This window comes from Rhinatrema bivittatum, chromosome 2 (genome assembly GCF_901001135.1).
Source record: "Rhinatrema bivittatum chromosome 2, aRhiBiv1.1, whole genome shotgun sequence".
Lineage (NCBI taxonomy): Eukaryota > Metazoa > Chordata > Amphibia > Gymnophiona > Rhinatrematidae > Rhinatrema > Rhinatrema bivittatum.
This window is the reverse complement of record NC_042616.1, coordinates 400,482,938-400,501,166: the sequence shown is the minus strand read 5'-3', so window position 1 is coordinate 400,501,166 and position 18,229 is coordinate 400,482,938. Positions and strand designations below refer to the sequence as shown.

Here is an 18,229-nt window from a genome sequence, read left to right as displayed (position 1 = left end):
AAAAGGTTAAAAAAAAAATATGTTCCAGCGGGTCAGGTTAGGAAAACGGACGCTCAATTTTAAGAGCGTCCATTTTCCTAACCCGTGACTGTATACCCGCTGGTAGCCACCTCTCCTGGATTTCCGCTGCTAAGTAGGAGCTAGGGACACGCTATTGTCTCTGGTGCCTCCTTTTTAGAATGACTCCTCAGGAGAGGTGGCTGGGCGCGCATTGGGAAAGCGGGCGCTCAACACTGAGCGCCCGTTTTCCCGCACACTTTACAGTATCGGCCTGAATGTGTGTAATTTTGTGCTGAAAAAAAAATAATTTTGCGCAGACAAAGGAGGTGCAAATTTCTGTGTAATTTTCCTTAGGCAGTAATGAAAACTAAACTACTGGCACAGCCTAGCTTTATTATAGGTGCAAATTTCATGGGTAAAAGGGACCGCAATGTCCTATGAAAGCCCCCTTTTGAAAGGTTGCACTGGCAAGGCAGGTTCATTCCTGCCCCCATTAAGCCCCCAGGGGTTTTAAGGAGAGTCTGGGAAGGGCCCTGGGAGGTTGGAGGGTGCTCTGGGGGTGGGAGGGGGCACTCTTTTTGCCTATGGGGCAAGGACAGGAACCCCGGGGGTGGGGTTGAGGCATGGGTACCTTGCATTTTTATATATGTGCTGCCCCTATAAAAGATGGGAGCCCCAGGATGGGGGGGGGGGGCCACATCTCTCTTTGCCGTGTCTGGGGACGCACAGTGTTCTCACTGTGGCAACACGAGTTAAAACGCCATGGGATTTATTAAACTGCTGGAACTCGGATACTGCAGTTTAGTAAAATCCTGCAAATTATTTACCTGTGACAAAACAGTCTTACTGCGGCTTGGTAAATATGCCCTTAACTCAGGTTGTAGGTAACCAGAAATCATTTTAAGTATAACTTTTCGTATACCTTTTGGTGAGCTCATCAGTTACGCAGCTCCATACCACGGCATCAGAAAATTCACCAGGACCCATACTGAAAATATTCCAAAGAAATATCAAGATTGCCCCCTCCCCCCCCCCCCGTCCAACTATGAAATTCCTGTTTACGTACAAATAATGTCATCGCCATAATAAAGACTTCAGCATTTCATTTAAGACATAACTTTTTGAAATTGTCTAACTTAAGTAAGAGAAAGAAGAGACCAATTCCATTATTAATAATGCATTTATGTTGTTGCATTTTTCTTGATACTTCAAAGAGGCAAGAATACCTTTTACCGAAAAGCTTATTTTGCAGCCACTGTTAGCCTGCAGGATAAGGCTGAAATCTGGGGGAAAAAAAATCAGGATTCAAAATCAAATGGTGATGCTTCTTGGGGTTTGGGATGTATTTTGGCAATCTGCAAACGTTATTAACATTTCCAGTTTTTATTAGGAATATGATTCACAGGGGGCCTTCGGCTGCATTTGGCAATATGCATGGGGGGGAGGGGCCTGGAGCCAGCCCTTTCACTTAAATATCCGTGGGGATGGGGCTCAAAGCCTTGGGTCCCCACAGATATTAAATAAAAGGGTCGGGGGTTGGGAGGGGCAAAGGGTGGGGGTGGGGGGTTGGGCTCAAGGCCTTGGGCTGCTAATGGCCTGCGACTATTTTGGCAGTGGGGGCAGGGTGGGGAATGGTCCTTTAAAAAAAAAAAAATATATATATATATTTAACTGGCTATTTTTAGGGAACAACCTGTTAGGTATTAAAGTTATCTTGGATACCTGGATAAGTTTAGACCTGCTCACCACCATGAGCAGACACCCCAGATCAGGGCTGAGTTTAAGAGGGTGTGGAGCCCAGGGTGAATAAAGAGCACTGGGACCCTGGAACATTGAAATAATAGTGTTGGGGATGGGTCTTCCATGGTGGAGCAGGGCCTCCCAAAGTGCAGGCCCCAGGGAGGTCACTCCTGTTCACTCCCCCTCCCCCCCCTCATCAAAGACAGCCATGCACCCGACTAAACATAAGTGGGTAGCGCTGTTATTCAGTGCTACCAGCCTAGAATGCCCCCCATATGCCTCTTTTTATTCAGCTAAATGTTAGCTGGGTAATAACTTGTTTGGCTAAAACTTATCCAGTCATAGTGGGAAGATATTTAATCCCCAGGATTGTCGAACCAAGTCCTGAAATTAGTTGGACAAATCCTTTTGACTAGGGATCCCGGTGTCTCTTATTCTTTTTGCTCTGTTATCTGACAGACTCAGTGGAGTTCCTTCCTTGAGACAGTATTGTTTCAGATGCATGTAACCCCTCTTGGTTTTACAGTCTCGAATGCAGGGGTCATGGCAATTCTCAGGAAGTCACAGCAGGTCCCGGAATATTTCTCTTTTGCTCTTCTCAATATCACTACAGGAGTTAGCCTGGGTCCACTCCAGCAGGGAGGAGGTTAAACCTCCAGGACCCTCAGCTTCTCAAACAATATCCAGAATCTTGGCAAGCTCTTCCCAGGCCCAAAACTTTCTTCAAAAACCTGCAGTGCACACATGGGTGTTGAGTAAACAGACAGACTCAGAGTCCTTCTAGTCCTAGAGGGGGCTTCCCTCCAAGGCTGGGTAACACCTCATAAATGACAGGCTCACCACGGGAAGTCCAAACATACTTTCACTCTTTACTTCTGCACCACAAAAATCCCTTCTGACTGGGAGGGCACCAAAAATAGGATGTTCCCCTCTGTTATCCCTGTAGTAGGAAGCTGGGGGCTCACCACTCCAAAACCAGGAACCAGCCCTAAACTTTGAATCAGCAACAAGAAAGTCAACTCCACAACCAAAGAACCACAAACCAGGAACTGCTCTTCTCCAGAATGTAAAGGGGAGCCCTGACCACTCCCAAACCGGGGAATGGCCACCAAAATGCAAAACATACCCCCCCCCCCCCCAGATGCAAGTAAGTAGAATATTAGTAATGGTGCAAAGCCACTGATGCATGCATACATTGGGAAATTGTAAACAGGCAAAGAAAGAAGGCGCGCACAACGCTTTAAACTCTCTCTAATGCTGTAGCTTGCCACTCTCTAGTCCCAGTCTGAAGCTGCAGACTCCCCAGGTTTCTTATAGCCCTAGATTTATCTTGGACTCTCGTTGCTCAGCGTCTCTGACCGACAGCCTGCCTAGCAAACCTCTGCTGGCAGCTCCATGGCCCTCCACTTGTCGGCTGCTGCTTCACCAAGGCCTTTTCTTTTCCCTAAACCCCGTCCAAATTGTCCACCCCTTTCTCCACGACTCCTGGGCCCTTAGGACATTACCCACAAAGCTTCTCCCTTTCATTTTCTTCCTTGCAGTGTCCTCTGCTCCTGTGGCGCACCAACTGCATCTTAAACCTTGTCTGTTCCAAGCTGGGCAGTATCCTCTACTCTGTTATGGATTCCAGTTCCCCAGAGCTTCTGTCTGCAAAGCCAATCTTTCCTTATTATGTTCTTTTTGTAGTTTGTAGCCTGCCTAGGGTATATCCTTAAGTTGCTTCTCCATGTGCTGACCCTTGGTTCATCACACTTGAGAGTCTAATGTTAGATATAAATTGTAACAACTTTTTAGTACAGTGTTTCCCAAACCTCTCCTGGGGGCACAACGATTCAGTCGGGTTTTCAGGATTGCCACAATGAATATGCTTGAGATCGAATTGCATACACACGGTCTCCAATATGCAAATTGATCTTCTGCATATTCATTGTGGCAATCCTGAAAACCTGACTGGGTAGGTGTGCCTTCAGGAGAGGATTGGGAAACATTGCTTTAATAAGGTATGCAATCATTCCTTCCTGTTGCTTGGACAAACTGGAAACTGACCCCCCCCCACTGATAAAAATCATGCAAGCAAAGGGAGAGGATGAAAATAATTGACTTTTATCTGCTTTCCCTTTATTAATATTTTTTTAAGGTAAGTTTTGAAGTCAGCATTAAACAACTTTGTGTCGAACCATTCAATGAGATAGATTAAAGCAGAAATAATAAGCATCTGCCAATAGCCATGAATAGGTTCATCAGCAGATGTTAAGTTTTAGTAGGTGGAAGGAGCATAGGAATAAGCCGTGATGGACAACAGTAGGAGTTTTAAGAGGATAGCAAAGCTTGCTCTTGTTTTTTTTTGGATTTTTTTTCTCCCCCTTTAACCATATTCTTACCGCAGGTGAGGAGCCAGAAGATACAGACTTTGAAATGCCAAAGATTTATGAGCCCATTGAATCCTTTAATCACTTGAGGGAGCGTTTAAACCTGTTTCTACAAATGTTCAATGAGAACATTCGTGGGGCAGGCATGGACATGGTGTTCTTCACAGATGCGATGGTCCATCTGGTTAAGGTATGGCAAGTTAATATCTCACCACTGCTTTTTCATCATGACTTCTTCATAGCAGCTTTCCTTCTAAATGCAGAGTTCTGATTTTAAAACCTTTTCTTACATTTTGGAGGCAAGCATTCGTCCAGAAATTACATTTTGTGCAATATTTATTCTTGCGGGCCTGGCTTGCCTTTCTCCAGGCCTGTGTTTTCAACTCAGCTAGAACTTCTGCAAAGGCTGCTCACTAACGATGATTAGAGAGGGATCTGAAGCTGAGGACCCACGTGCCTTAATTCATAGTTGCCGAGGGTTTTGCCTCTGCAACCCTATCTTCACGATGAGAAAGTTTGCTAGGGGGGGACACAAACCACGCTTCTTTTTGGAACTTATGTATAGAACCTAAATTTCACCTACAAGTTGCTTTGAAAAGACTTGTGGAGCTTCCTGCTTCTCCCCCTCACCCCCTGCCTTTGAGGTATCCCCGGCCCCTGCTGACCCCATGATCTGCCAGACGTGGGATGCAGAATATAGGTCACCTGCATTGAACACTGCTGTTCTTGCATTTGCGATCTCTGCTGACCCCTATGATCATCCCAGCTCGGGACTCAAAGTCCTGGCCACCTGCCTTGAACAGGGGATCCTACTTTCCCATTCTTAAGGTTCTGAAACCGAGCATTCACTCTACTTCTCTCACTCTAAGAATGTTCAAGCAGGCTTTCTACAGGGTAATATCAAGAGCCAGTTCCATGGGTAAAACGGTGCTTTACCTGCAGGAATGGGCTGTTAGAAAATGGCCCGCCCTACATGCGCATAAACGTACATGTGTAGGGTCTCCTCTAGTCGCATACGTTAGCCTGCAGTGGGGGAGGTGTTTCCAGGAGCTGGGCTGGGGAAGGGATTATACTTAAACACATAGTTCTGAATTTTCATAGGTATGCATGTAATTTTATTTTTTTTTAAATCAGAAAAACTACCCACAAATTTAGCAGGTGTAAGTGTGCATGGGTAGTTTTTCTGGGATCATTTTTGAAAGGGAAAGTACACATGTGCTTTTGAAAATCAGTGCAAAGTCCATAGGTTAAAAAGTACTGACACATTGCATCAATGCAGAGAGTTTTAAAATTACCCCCTCAATGGGCAACAGTTCAGCTGTCGACGTACAGCAGAGTTCATGCAGCTTTATGCATTTTTACAGGAATGACTGGCCATTTAGCTTCCATTAGTGCCACATCTTATATGATAAGAGGACAGCAAATGTTTTGCTGTATATGCTTTATTTTCACCAAACAAGGTATTGTGTTTATAATTTCTACATTTATACTATCTACTTTGTAAAGCACGTAACAATTTTTATTTGCTTGAACGTATACATACAGTATATCTACATACACACACACACATACACACTTTTGAACAGGGATTGGTCCCTTCATTGACAGCTGTCTGTGAATTGATCAATCAGTGGGCAAGTGAAGTGAATATGTGAATATTAAATGCCGTTTCAGCTCCTAGGGCAAAGATGTGCCTGGAGTTGGCTGGCAGCATTTTGAAGATGGAGTCAGTGGAGCAGCAGCCTGTAGGGGCGCTCCTAGTATAAGAACATAAGAAATTGCCATACTGGGTCAGACCAAGGGTCCATCAAGCCCAGCATCCTGTTTCCAACAGTGGCCAAACCAGACCACAAGAACCTGGCAATTACCCAAACACTAAGAAGACCCATGCTACTGATGCAATTAATAGCAGTGGCTATTCCCTAAGTAAACTTGATTAATAGCCATTAATGGACTTCTCCTCCAAGAACTTATCCAAACCTTTTTTGAACCCAGCTACACTAACTAACCAGGGATTTAAAGTAACTTTTGGGGGATCCTGGTGGGGTGAGAGGGGTGGGATCAGTGGGGTGAGAGGTTATTTCTGTGGGCAAGAGAGTAGGGGGTTGCTTACTGGGGGGTGGGGGCATGGAGGACTATTTTCTTGTTCATTTTTTGCCACTCGAGGCTGCAGGAGCGGGGTTGGAAGATGGGGTCCACTAGACCCCCAAGGATTTCTTTATTTAGGGTTTGGGGGTGGGGGTGGGGGTTATGGGTGGTTGGTACCTTTAAAGAAATGCAGCTTCAGGATGTGAAGCCGCCACCATATGTAGCAGCGGCCAAGAATGTGTGACAATCCCAGCCATGGCAGTAGGTGGAAAAGCACTGTGGAATTTACTGACTTGCAGTACTCAGTATCACAGTTATAAATCCCATGTAGCTTTCCCTGACAGCTCTCTGTGAAATGACTAATCCCTATTCAGAAGTGTGTATATATCTATATAAATAGCATTCTTAGAATATCCACAGTAATGCAGTACATGTGTACACACATATGCACAAGCACAGATACACACACGTGTTTGTGAGTGTGTGTGTGTATATATATATATAGTAACTAGGCAGGTGTGAAAGCTCTATAATCAGTTGTACACTTAATGAAGTGGGTATTCAGCTATAAAAACACACACTTTCGATGTATTCCATAGACGCACACATAGACAGTTACATGAATTGAGCTTGGTCTTCTGCAGGTTTCTCGCATCATTCGCACGCCCCGTGGAAATGCACTTCTTGTTGGCGTTGGAGGCTCAGGAAAGCAGAGTTTGACTAAACTTGCATCGTACATTGCTGGCTACAGTATGTTCCAGATCACTTTAACCAGGTGAGTCAAAACCACCATTTAACAATCTTCAATATGTTTTTAAGCTAATCTTGGAACACTGAAAGACAAACACAGTTCTCCTTAATAATAATATAAATTTGCTAATGGATTTTTTAAAACTATATAAAATATATTTTATAAACTATAATCTTTTGTGTAACAAAATTATGTATTTATTAAAACATTCCACAAAACCCGAAAAGAAATTTTGATCAATGCAGATCACAAAATAAAACATCTCATCTAAATTATCTAAACATGAGATATTGTAACAGGAGTCAGATATACCAAGCAGTTTTTCATAGACACAAAATGGGAAGACCCTTTAGTAGATTTGGCCCATGTAACATAGTAGATATTAGCAGACAAGGACTATTTAACTTATCCAGGCTTCTGAGTTGTTCCTGCCAACACTATACTAGCTGAGCGTATCTCCCAGCTATTAGCTGTACAAGCTTGACTCTCTTCACTCTTCTAAATGTAGCTACAAACTTTGCTTACCCTTAACCTGCATTCCCAAACCCGCTGCACCCATTGGGTCTCACTCCTTCTGTGTCTATATTCTCCACTACATAAATGTGTTACTTTTACAAAGGACTTGGTTTTGGAAGTAAAGAGTAGGTGGGATAGTCCATTTTGTAGGATCAGCTCTTTGAAAGATAGCCCTAGAGTTTCTAGAAAGTTCAGTGTGTTCCCTCCTTCAGTCACACAGACAGTATGGGAGCTGTTTTGTCTAGGGAAAAGCTGCAGACCCAGAGGCAGGGAATGGTGAACTCTCTCCTTTCTTCAAGGAGTTAGGGAGGGGAAAGCAAGTCTAAAGCGTTTCATTTCCAAGTATCTGATAGGTCCTAAAGTAGAGGACAAGAAAAAGTGAGAGCGTCCCAAGCAGTGGATGATAGCTCTTACTCTAGGAATTCTCAGAACTGGAGAAAGTCCTCTCTCTATGTTCAGAAGAATTCCAGTTATAGATTGTCTGGAAAAGGATCTGGGACTCACACAGCACTCTGCTGTGATTCTACAGGGGAGAAGACATTTTATGCTGACTTGTTCAGGTGTCAGTAAAATAGTTCACACTGGGGAGAAAAGGAGTCTGTGGCAACACGGTGCATCAAAGGAGAGAAAAGAGACTGTTCTGTAAAGGAGCAGTGCAGCTACACTGGAGTTTAGGTTCACTGGGCCCTGAAGAGTGTAGGGCAGGAGTGGCCAACTCCGGTCCTCGAGAGCCACAACAGCCCAGGTTTTCAGGATATCCACAATGAATATGCATGAGATAGTTTTGCATACATTGGAGGCAGAGCATGCAGATCTATTGGAGGCAGAGCATGCAGATCTCCCAAATAATAAAAAAACAAAACAAAAAAAAAAAACCAGGGGTGGGTAAGAGTATGTAAAATTACCGGTGAGGTCATAGGCTAAAGGTATTGCCAATTACTAGGCTTGTTCAATATTTGTTTGTTAATGTGGCTCGCGGAAATTGGGGCTACTACCTGGAGATAGTATCCTTGTTCAGTGTACATACACACGGTTGTGACTCCATCATTGCTCTGGGCTTCAACGGCAAGTGGTAATGTGGAAGAAAAATTAAAAAAAAAAAAATTTGTATTCATAGGGAAGCGAGGTGTAGCTGGGCAGATGCTTTACTTTCAGTGCATGTCCAGCGTGGCTCTCTGCTTCAACGGCGGGGGGAGTGAGGAAGGGAGGATCTGTATGTGGATTGCATAGTCTGGGTGGACAGGGGCAGGGGTGTGGCCTGCTTGTTGCGGCGGTTGCTACCCCTAATTGAGCCAGATATTCACTTGGTGCAGTTCCAGCGCTGCTCTCTACATTGATGGTGGGGAGGAGGGGAAATAGAACTAGAGAGGGGAAATAGAACTAGAGAGTACTAGAAGCCAAGTGTAACAAGTATGAGAGAGAGAGGAAAGGAAAAAAAAAATACATGGCTTGCTGGGCAGACTGGATGGGCCGTTTGATCTTCTTCTGCCGTCATTTCTATGTTTCTATGTTTCTATTTCATGTATTTTCATTGTGGATGTCCTGAAAACTGTGCCTATTTGTGGCTCTCGAGGACTGGAGATGGCCACCCCTGGTGCAGGGATTCCCTGAAACTATTCAGGAGGAGGACCTGCCACAGTGAAAGGAAAGAGCTGTAGCTGCTTATGAATGGTGAATGTAGAACTGGGTAATACAGATTCCTCACCCAGTGAATGTACTGCATGCTAAATGCTGTTATAGTAAAGATATCTGTTGGAATGCCAGCTGCAGCATGGAAACTCAGCTGAGTCTAAGTGAGTGCAGTCCAGCCACCTAAGAATGTAGCTTTCCTTCTCTTGGTTTAAACCACACACCAGAAGCCCCAATCACTGTGAGGACACAGGAGAAGGGCTTACATCCATAACTGGGAAACATAGCTAAGTCATATCTTCTCCAGGATACGTCTAAGAAATGTATCAAGGATTTGCTTCCATTTTTCATGCTGGTGGACCTTGCTGTCGCTTCTTGGGAGCCTGATGCAGCTGTACTGCCATTCCATGCAAGTTAACATTCATTTTTTAAAATGTTTGTTTCTCTGCTGTTCTAAGTAATTGAGCGAATAGATTTCCATAACTAGTTTGAAACCCAGGCCCAGCCTCATTTTGTTTGCCTCCTGCTCTCCCATCTGTTCTTACGACTGCCTTCTATATCCGTCCCCAGTGAGCTTAGATTCTGTCGTGGTATACCAGCCAACAGGCCTCTACCACCCCTCTCAATGCAGAAATATTTTATCCTGCTTCCTTCAACTCTTCCTTCCTCCAACTTCATAGCATGACCGATTGTCCAGGAATTGCTTTTGTACAGAAAGTGCCTTCTTTTACTTTTACTTTACTGAAGCCTGCTAAGTATTTGAATGCTTGTGTCGTATCCTGCCTTTCCTTTTATATCCTTCAACTAGTACTTTTTGAGTTCCTTATGTTTCTCAGTACGTATGGAGCTTGAACTGCAGCCCTGTACTATTTTGGTAGCCCTTCTCTGAACCACTTCCATCCTGGCACAAAGGTACGGTCAATTAACCAACATGATCAGTCAGAAGAAGAATGCAACAAATATGTAATATATAATAGCAATGAATGATCAGTATTCTTGCAAGCAATGTACAAAAATTGTGAATCATCATAACACCCGTCAGACGGGGAGATACTGGCTTTTTTCACTCCTACGCTTACCAACACATGGGTCATATTTAATCATAGATTCACTCTGTTGAATTTATCCAACACATCATAATTTTTATAATTTTTAAGTTGCAAATAAAAACAGTGTTTTTTTAAACGGGTTACTTCCCTTCAATTGTTTATGCAGTCATGAACTTCAATCAGAAACCCAACATAGAGCTATGTTTCGAAGAAATTTCATCAGGGGCTTAAACTGCACATGTTTTCTTTTGAAGCATGTATAACTGTAAAATTTCAAGAAAAAAGAAACACATGGGATGAGAATAATAAAGTATATCATATTTGCACAGAGAAGCAGGACAATCAGCGACCATACTTTATCTTTCAATAAATATCAACTGCAGATAGTAACCAGTGTCTTTTTGTCAGTATTGATCATGTGCAAATGACCATCCATTTAAAAAGGGAAAGTTTGCGTCACCATCTGAATGTAGTGACGTGTGCCTGCATTTACTGAAACACAGCTGAGACAGCATTTATTCAACAATCAGCTGTCAGTATCCAAATATAGCTCCATTCACCTGCATACACTGACAGTCAGCTGTAACAATTCTGATTCTAAAGCCAGGCATTGTGACAGGAGCCACAATGTGCAAATGAGTAGTTCAAAAGAATGCACCCCATTCAGTTTCCACATTGAGTCCAAAGAGCGCAACTGACTGTAAGCAGTACATCCATCGTTGTTCGTGTTGGTATAAAATTATCATCCCCCCAATCTTTTTTGATCCTTTCCAAAATGAACCATTTGATGTCAGAAAAATTGTGCTGCTTTTGAAGAAAGTGCACCATAATTGGAACTTGCATCTTAACTGTTTTAAAATAGGTTTTATGTTCCAGAAGCCGCATTTTGAATGATCTAGAAGTCTGTCCAATAGATTGTAGCCTGCAGGGATATTGCAATATGAACACGACATATTCCACTTTACAGCACGTGTGGACATGTGCTGGATAGGAAACCTCTTGCCTGTAAGTGAAACCACACACGCCTCATTATATTGGAGAGAACAAATGGCACAGATAACACACACAGTTCAACTGGATCACACAGTGCTGCTAAGTTAAAAGGCAAATTAGCTCAAGTGACAAAGTCCTTGATATCGCATCCCTGGGAAAAAGCAAATCTAGATGCTAAATAAAGCAAAGGAAATGTTCTCAGAAAAGACCAATTTTGATGGATAATTGTTTAGAGGACAGGGTCAAATGTCTCAATATGCGAGTTTGGCATGTGTCCTGTTCACAATTGCTGGTAGTAATAATAGTTATTAATAGTTATTAATAGAGCTTATCAATAGGCATGCTTAATTGTGGTGAATCGGTATCTTCTCTCTAAAAATGAGATACCATATTTTTCACTTGGTTTTGAACTCAGATACACCTGAACGTATCCTCCTTAACTGGAGCAACTGGCCAACTGAAAAATTCTTCTTAAAACACATGGATGAAAACTCTGATACCAGTAGTAGATTGTTTCTCTCATTCAGCTTCTGATGAAGGGTAGTGTGTGGAGAGGTACCATCCTTACATATGACAAGGTCCAAAAAACGCTATCCAATGTACGTTGAAGTTCAACGTGAAGTTTTATCTTGATTGCATAAATAACTGAAGGGAAGTAACCCATTTAAAGAAAACATTGTTTTTACTTGCAACTTAAAAATTATAAAAAAAATATGGCATGCATTTGTAACCCCACCTTAATATACAAGTCAGGTACAAATGGGAAAATAAACTAATTTGAACTCTTTGGAGCAGGAACCTAGGCTAGCTGAGCTACTTATCTTTCTCGCCAGGATATAGGTTCGATAGACTTGGGGATGAAAGGAGTCCTCTCGGTTCTCAGTATGGGGTGGATAATTTTCTCGTCCTGACTTCCTTTGGTGATGTAATATTGTTACTGTGTGTGCTGGGATGCAAAATAAAGACTGGAGTCACTGTGTTAGTGTCCAAAAATAATTCTTTACTGATAACAATGTATGGAAATGGCATAACTCTTGATCCACAGCATCACAATATAATGTATGGTTACAATTTCTTCCTCAATCTGTGCACGGTTGTCTAGCACCAAACCAGGGGAAATTCTACCCTCCAGGGCAAGGAAAAACAGGTGGTTCTTTCTATGGGCAGAATCACCCCTTCCAACTGGCAAGGATGCAATGTTATTGTCTCTGCACAGAGGGAGAAACTCCCTCTCTCTCTCTCTCTCCAGGGTGTTTAAGCATCACTGGATGGGTGTCCCTTTTTTTATTAGGCTTGGCCTTTACTAATGGTTAGTTGATTCCTCAGTCTCTTAGTTTTGGATGCAGGTATGTTCCTTTTCTCAGTTGTGATCCCTGATGGGAGGGATCCCCGAAGCGGGGTCTCTGGGCTTCAGGCAGGAAAGAGCAGCAGCCAAAACCTCTTCCTGGTTCTTGAAATTATTCTTTACAAAACTGAAGATAACTCTGGGGTGTCTCCTTATAGCAGGTCACTGTCACACCCTTCCTCATTGAGGGTTACGGAGGGCAGGTCTTCCCTAACCTGCTCAGGCTCAGACCCAGGGTTCCCCGTTTCCTGGGTCCAAGAACTGAACAGGCTCCAATAAGGTTGCTACTACTTAAAAGTTTAAATTCTAAAAAATGCACTCAGAGGGATAACTCGCACCAGACAGATTGTGTACTGGCTGAGCAGAAACCCTCCTGATACTGGCCAGGACCACCAAACAGGGCTTATTTGCCTCCTCTGGCTAGGCCTGTGAAATAACAAAAACTAACCTCTGTCTCTGTTTCTACCTCTGTACTTTGTATTAACTGAGCTGTAGCTGTTTCAAGTGGTACGGCCATTCCAGACCCTGCAGAAGGAGACAATATATTTGAATGGATCTTCCCATACTTCATCTTGCACTAGCTAGCTGACATTGACACTGCTATTAAACACCCAGGACTTACTGGTATCCTGGAGAGGTGCCCGTGTTACACGTTGGATGAATGCAATAACATGAATCTATGATTAAATATGACCCTTGGACCCATGTGTTGGTAGCAGAGGAATGAAAAAAGTCAGCATCTCCCAATCCGACAGGTGTTATGATGATTCACAATTCTTGCACATTGCATACCAGAAATACTGATTATTTTTTAATTCTCAGCAATTATATATTACAAAGGTATGGTCTCCAGAATGGAAAATCCTTACTTAAAGTCTGTAGTAACTAGTAATCTGTACAAGAGCAACATTACATCCTTTGTCATGCTGTTGATACCTCTCCTTATACATCCAAGTATACTATTGCCTTTCCTTATGTTGGGAGCGCTTGGGAGCGGTCCCTATTCAGGGGAGAGTGTGTGCCATTGGGCCACGGCTTGGCCCCACAGGAGGACTCTGGAGAAGCGCCGAGGCAGGTGAGACATATCCAACCATGGGTGGACAGGCTGAAGACTCGGAGACCTCTGCCAAACCCGAATGCACCAAAAGAGACCCAGCCACTCGATAGCCCTTTCAGACCTGCTGCCTGGGAATGGCAGGTGCGACAGGACAGACAGAGATCGAGGACAGGCCCAGCCCATGCTTTCTTGAATTCATGTACCATTTTTACCTTTACCACCTCCACTGGGAGGCCATTCCACACATCCCTTTCACCATCATCTCATGACTTCTTGTTCTAGAGTCTCCTTTCCATTAAGAAGCTAGCCTCCTGTGTACAGAAACCTTTAAGATATTTAAATATTTAAATGTTTCTGTCATATCTCCCCTATCTTGCCTTTCCTCTGGGGTATATATGTTTAGATCTTTAAATTTATCCCCTTTTACTTTATAATGAAGACCAGTGATCTTTTTAGTAGCCATCCTCTGGATGACTCCAACTGGCTTGCATCTTTTTAAAGGTGTGGTCTCTAGAATTGTACACAGTATTCTAAACAAGGTCTGACTATTCCTCTCGCTATGCAATCAAGCATCTTTCTAGGTTTTGTCCTCGCTTTATCCACTTGTTTGGTCACCTTAAGATCATCAGGTGCAATCCCTCCCCAGATCCTGCTCTTCTTTTGTGCTTAGAAGAATTTGCCTCCAATAATCTTGGGTTTCTGCAGCCTAAATGGATTACTTTGCGTTTTTAGCATTAAATCTTAGCTATCAGCATCTAACCATTCCTTGAGCTTTGCTAGATCCCTCCTCATATTTTCCACACCTTCCTGGTTATCTACCCTGCTGCAGATTTTGGTGGTATTGGCAAAAACACTTCCTTTCACTATGTTGCTTACGAAAATGTTGAAAAGAATTAGTCCCAAGACTGATTCCTGAGGCACATTTCTAGTAATGCCCCCCCACCAAGAGTAAACTCTATTTATCACTACCCTTTGTTGCCGCCTGCTCTCTTCTCACCTAGTCAGTCACTCTAGATTCCATACCAAGGGCGCTCAATTCATTTATAAGTCTCCTGTGCAGAACTGTGTCAAACGCCTTACTGAAATACAAGTACATTACATCTAGTGCTCTCCCTTGATCCAACTTTATGGTCACTCAATCAAAGAAATTAGTAAGATTCGTCTGAAAAGATTTACCTGTGGTAAAACCAAGCTGCCTCAGTCATACAATCCATTGCACTCCAGAAACTGCACTATCCTCTGTTTTAGAAGTGATTCCTTTAATTTACTCCCCACAGAGAACAGACTACGTGGCCTATAGTTCCCAGCCGCCTCCTTACTTCAACTTTTATGAGTAAGAACCACATCTGCCCCTCTCCAGTCCCCTAGAACTACTCCAGACTCTAAGGAAGCATTGAAAAGGGTCAGCCAGCGGAGCTTCCAGGACTTCTTTAAGTTCCATCAATACCCTTGGATGTATCCCATCTGTCCCCATTGCTTTATCTGCTTTAAGTTTAGTTAGCTTCTCACAAACACACTGTTCTGAAAATCAATTGAGTTTTGCATCACTTCCAATTTTATTTGTATTTGTTTTATGTGGTCCTGCTCCTGGCCCTTCCACAGTGAACACCAAACAGAAATATTTGTTAAGTAATTTTTCTTTTTCCTCATCAACTCTACATATTCCTCCTCTTCTCCTTTGTTTCTCACAATGCCACTTTTGCACTTCCTTCTATCACTAACATATCTAAAAAAAAAAAAAAAAGCCTTGTCCCCCCAACCTTTACCATATTTTCTATTTTTCCTTCCATTTGAATTTTACATTCCTGACTTCTTTTCCAGCTTCTCTTAGCTTTACCAGATATTGTTGCCTGTCTTCCATTTTCTGTGATCTCTTGAAGTTTATGAACACTAACCTTTTCTCCCTCATCTTTTCAGCTACTTATTTAGAAAACCATAGTGGCCTATTTTTCCTTTATTTACTTTCCTAACAAAAAGGTTTGTTGCCCTTATAATATCTCCTACTTCCCCTAAGTTTTCCCAACCAGCCTACATGCCTACATTTTAACAAAATTGGTTTTCCTGAAGTCTAGGACCCTTGCCTTTGAATTAACCTTCATCTGATGTGCTCTAATACTAAACCACATCATCTGGTGATCACTGGATCCCAGATGATCATCAACTACTACATGAGAGATACTGTCCCCATTGATAAGTACCAGGCCCGGTATTGCCCCCTCCTGTATGGGTTCCGTTACCAGTTGACAGAACAATTTTCTTTGTAGAGAATCCAGGATCTCCTTGCTTCTAGAAGACACTACAGCCAGAAAGTCCCAATTCACATCTGGCAGATTGAAATCCCCTTGCAGTAGCACATCCCCTTTCATAGCAATTTTGGGGTAGATTTTATAATTCTACATGCGCGCGTACTTTATAAGATACGCGTGTAGCCACGCGTATCTTATAAAATCCAGGGTCGGCGCGCGCAAGGGGGTGCACATTTGTGCAATTTCCGCGTGCCGAGCCCTGAGCGCGCTGCCCGTTCCCTCCAAGGCCGCGCCGAAATCGGAGCGGCCTCGGAGGGAACTTTCCTTCCACACCCCCCCACCGCACCTTCCCCTCCCTTCCCCTACCTAACCCACCCCCCGGCCCTATCTAGACCCCCCCCCTACCTTTATCTGAAAAGTTACTACTGCCTCCGGGCAGTAGTAACTTATGCGCGCCGGCGCAGCAGCCCCAACACAGGCCGCTGTGTCGAGGCACTCGGCCACGCCCCCGGACCGCCCACATTCTCCCGAACACGCCCCCGATCCAAAGCCACGCCCCCGGCTGCCCCTTTTTGCAAGCCCCGGGACTTACGTGCATCCCGGGGCTTGCGCACGCCACCAAGCCTATGCAAAATAGGCAAGGCGCGCGCAGGGGGGGTTGAAAAGGGTTACGCACGTACCTTATGTACGTAACCCTTTTAAAATCCGGCCCTTTGTGAATATCCTCCATTAAATCTCTATTTCTCTCCTCTGTCTGTGATGGAGGTCTGTATATTATACCAATATAAATAGATGTTCCATCACCTATTTCCAAATTAACCCACAGTGCCTCCTCCTTACCTCGTAAGCTCTGCAATTCTGTTGCTTTAATATTATTTTTTATATAAAATGCTACGCCTCCTCCCTTCCTTCCTACCTGGTCCTTCCTGAATTGTATTTTCTAAGTTTAAGTCTTTTTGCCTTTACCATGTCTGCTAGTTCCTTAGAGATATATTTTTCTTCTTCCTCTTGCAGACTCACCTTTACTGTTGTTTATCATAAAAAATGTATATTATTTGCTCATCAGATATCAGGTCTTTTACATGATGAAACTATTCAATCACCTTGGGTAACCTGCTGTTTCACTTCTGTGCTGCAAATGTGACAAATATTTGACCGGCTTCGAAAAATTACAAGAAGGTGAAATTATGCATTGGAAGTACATTTCTAGGATGTGAAATTGGAGGAAACATGAGAAGGTTCTGAGAAGATGCTTGGAATAACCTACAAGTAGAAGTAGTGAAAACCAGACTTCAAGCACGCTTGAATAGGGTTGAGAGGTTATAGCATTTGAAACAACTCCCCCTTTACTCCCACCAGAGCAGAGGCAAGGGGAGAGGAGATAAGGAGAAAACAAAGGGCTGGTAAAGATAGCTACATTAGAATCAGCCACCAGGCAGCAGCAGCTCTCCAGAAACCAACTGGGATGATACCAGCAGTTTGATGTTGGCCGAGTATGGGCAAGTGACTGCTCAGTGATTCAGTTGTAAACTTAAGGATTTATCCCAGTTGCCAAGCATAGAAGCTTGACTTCTTGTAGATATCACTTTGAAAATTTGAGCAGCAGTGGGAACACGAGTAATTTGCATACTTTTGTACCCTCGGGGAAAGTACACCCAGGACTTTCAAAATGAAATCCTTGCATGTACTCGCCCCCTCTTTTTTTTTTTTTTTTGCAGTGGCTAAAAATACGTGTGCGGAGATCAGGGTGCCTTCTTTTACCTGCGTGGTGGGGGCAGTATTCAAACACTCCATTGCTGCAGGTAAAATGCTGCAGAAATAATTTTGTAAATTGCCTTCCCCAAGCTTTGTGCTTTGCAGCCTAAGTAGGTGCTTATTAGTTAATACAAATATAACATAGATTAGAAATTCAGTTAACATTTTAGAAAAATAAATGTTATTTACTTTATAAATAAAATGCAGTATTAAATTACCTTCTTGATTAAAAGTATTATTTATATGATGCTCTTTCTAGATTTCATAACAGGTTGTTGTACAGTCCATGGCAATAACAGATTGTAGATGATGGTAGTTGTGACTGAGCTGTTGTGTATTTGCAGATCCTACAACACTTCAAACTTGATGGAGGACCTGAAGGTTTTGTATAGAACAGCAGGCCAGCAAGGCAAAGGCATCACCTTTATTTTTACAGACAACGAGATCAAAGACGAGTCCTTTTTAGAATACATGAACAATGTCCTGTCATCTGGAGAGGTACAGCACAGCCACTTCAGCGTTCACAGGACAAACCTAGGGAATGAGATGTTTGTGTTACTTGAAATGTGGGTCAGAGATGATGGGGATTCACCTGGGCTGCCTAGGACGCATGGGAACAGATCAGTCTCAGATTTAGGCATAGGCAACATAGGCAATTGCCTAGGGTGCCTAATTTTGAAGGTACCAAATA

General features: G+C 43.2%; 1 protein-coding gene across 1 annotated transcript in view; it reads left to right on the top strand.

Moving 5' to 3' along the window:
- Positions 1-18,229, top strand: part of DNAH5 (dynein axonemal heavy chain 5) — a 640,276-nt gene that overhangs the window by 422,279 nt on the left and 199,768 nt on the right. The window contains 3 exon segments of the mRNA XM_029590044.1: positions 4,127-4,299; positions 6,842-6,972; positions 17,883-18,036. Of these exon segments, the coding sequence (XP_029445904.1) occupies positions 4,127-4,299; positions 6,842-6,972; positions 17,883-18,036 (458 nt within the window).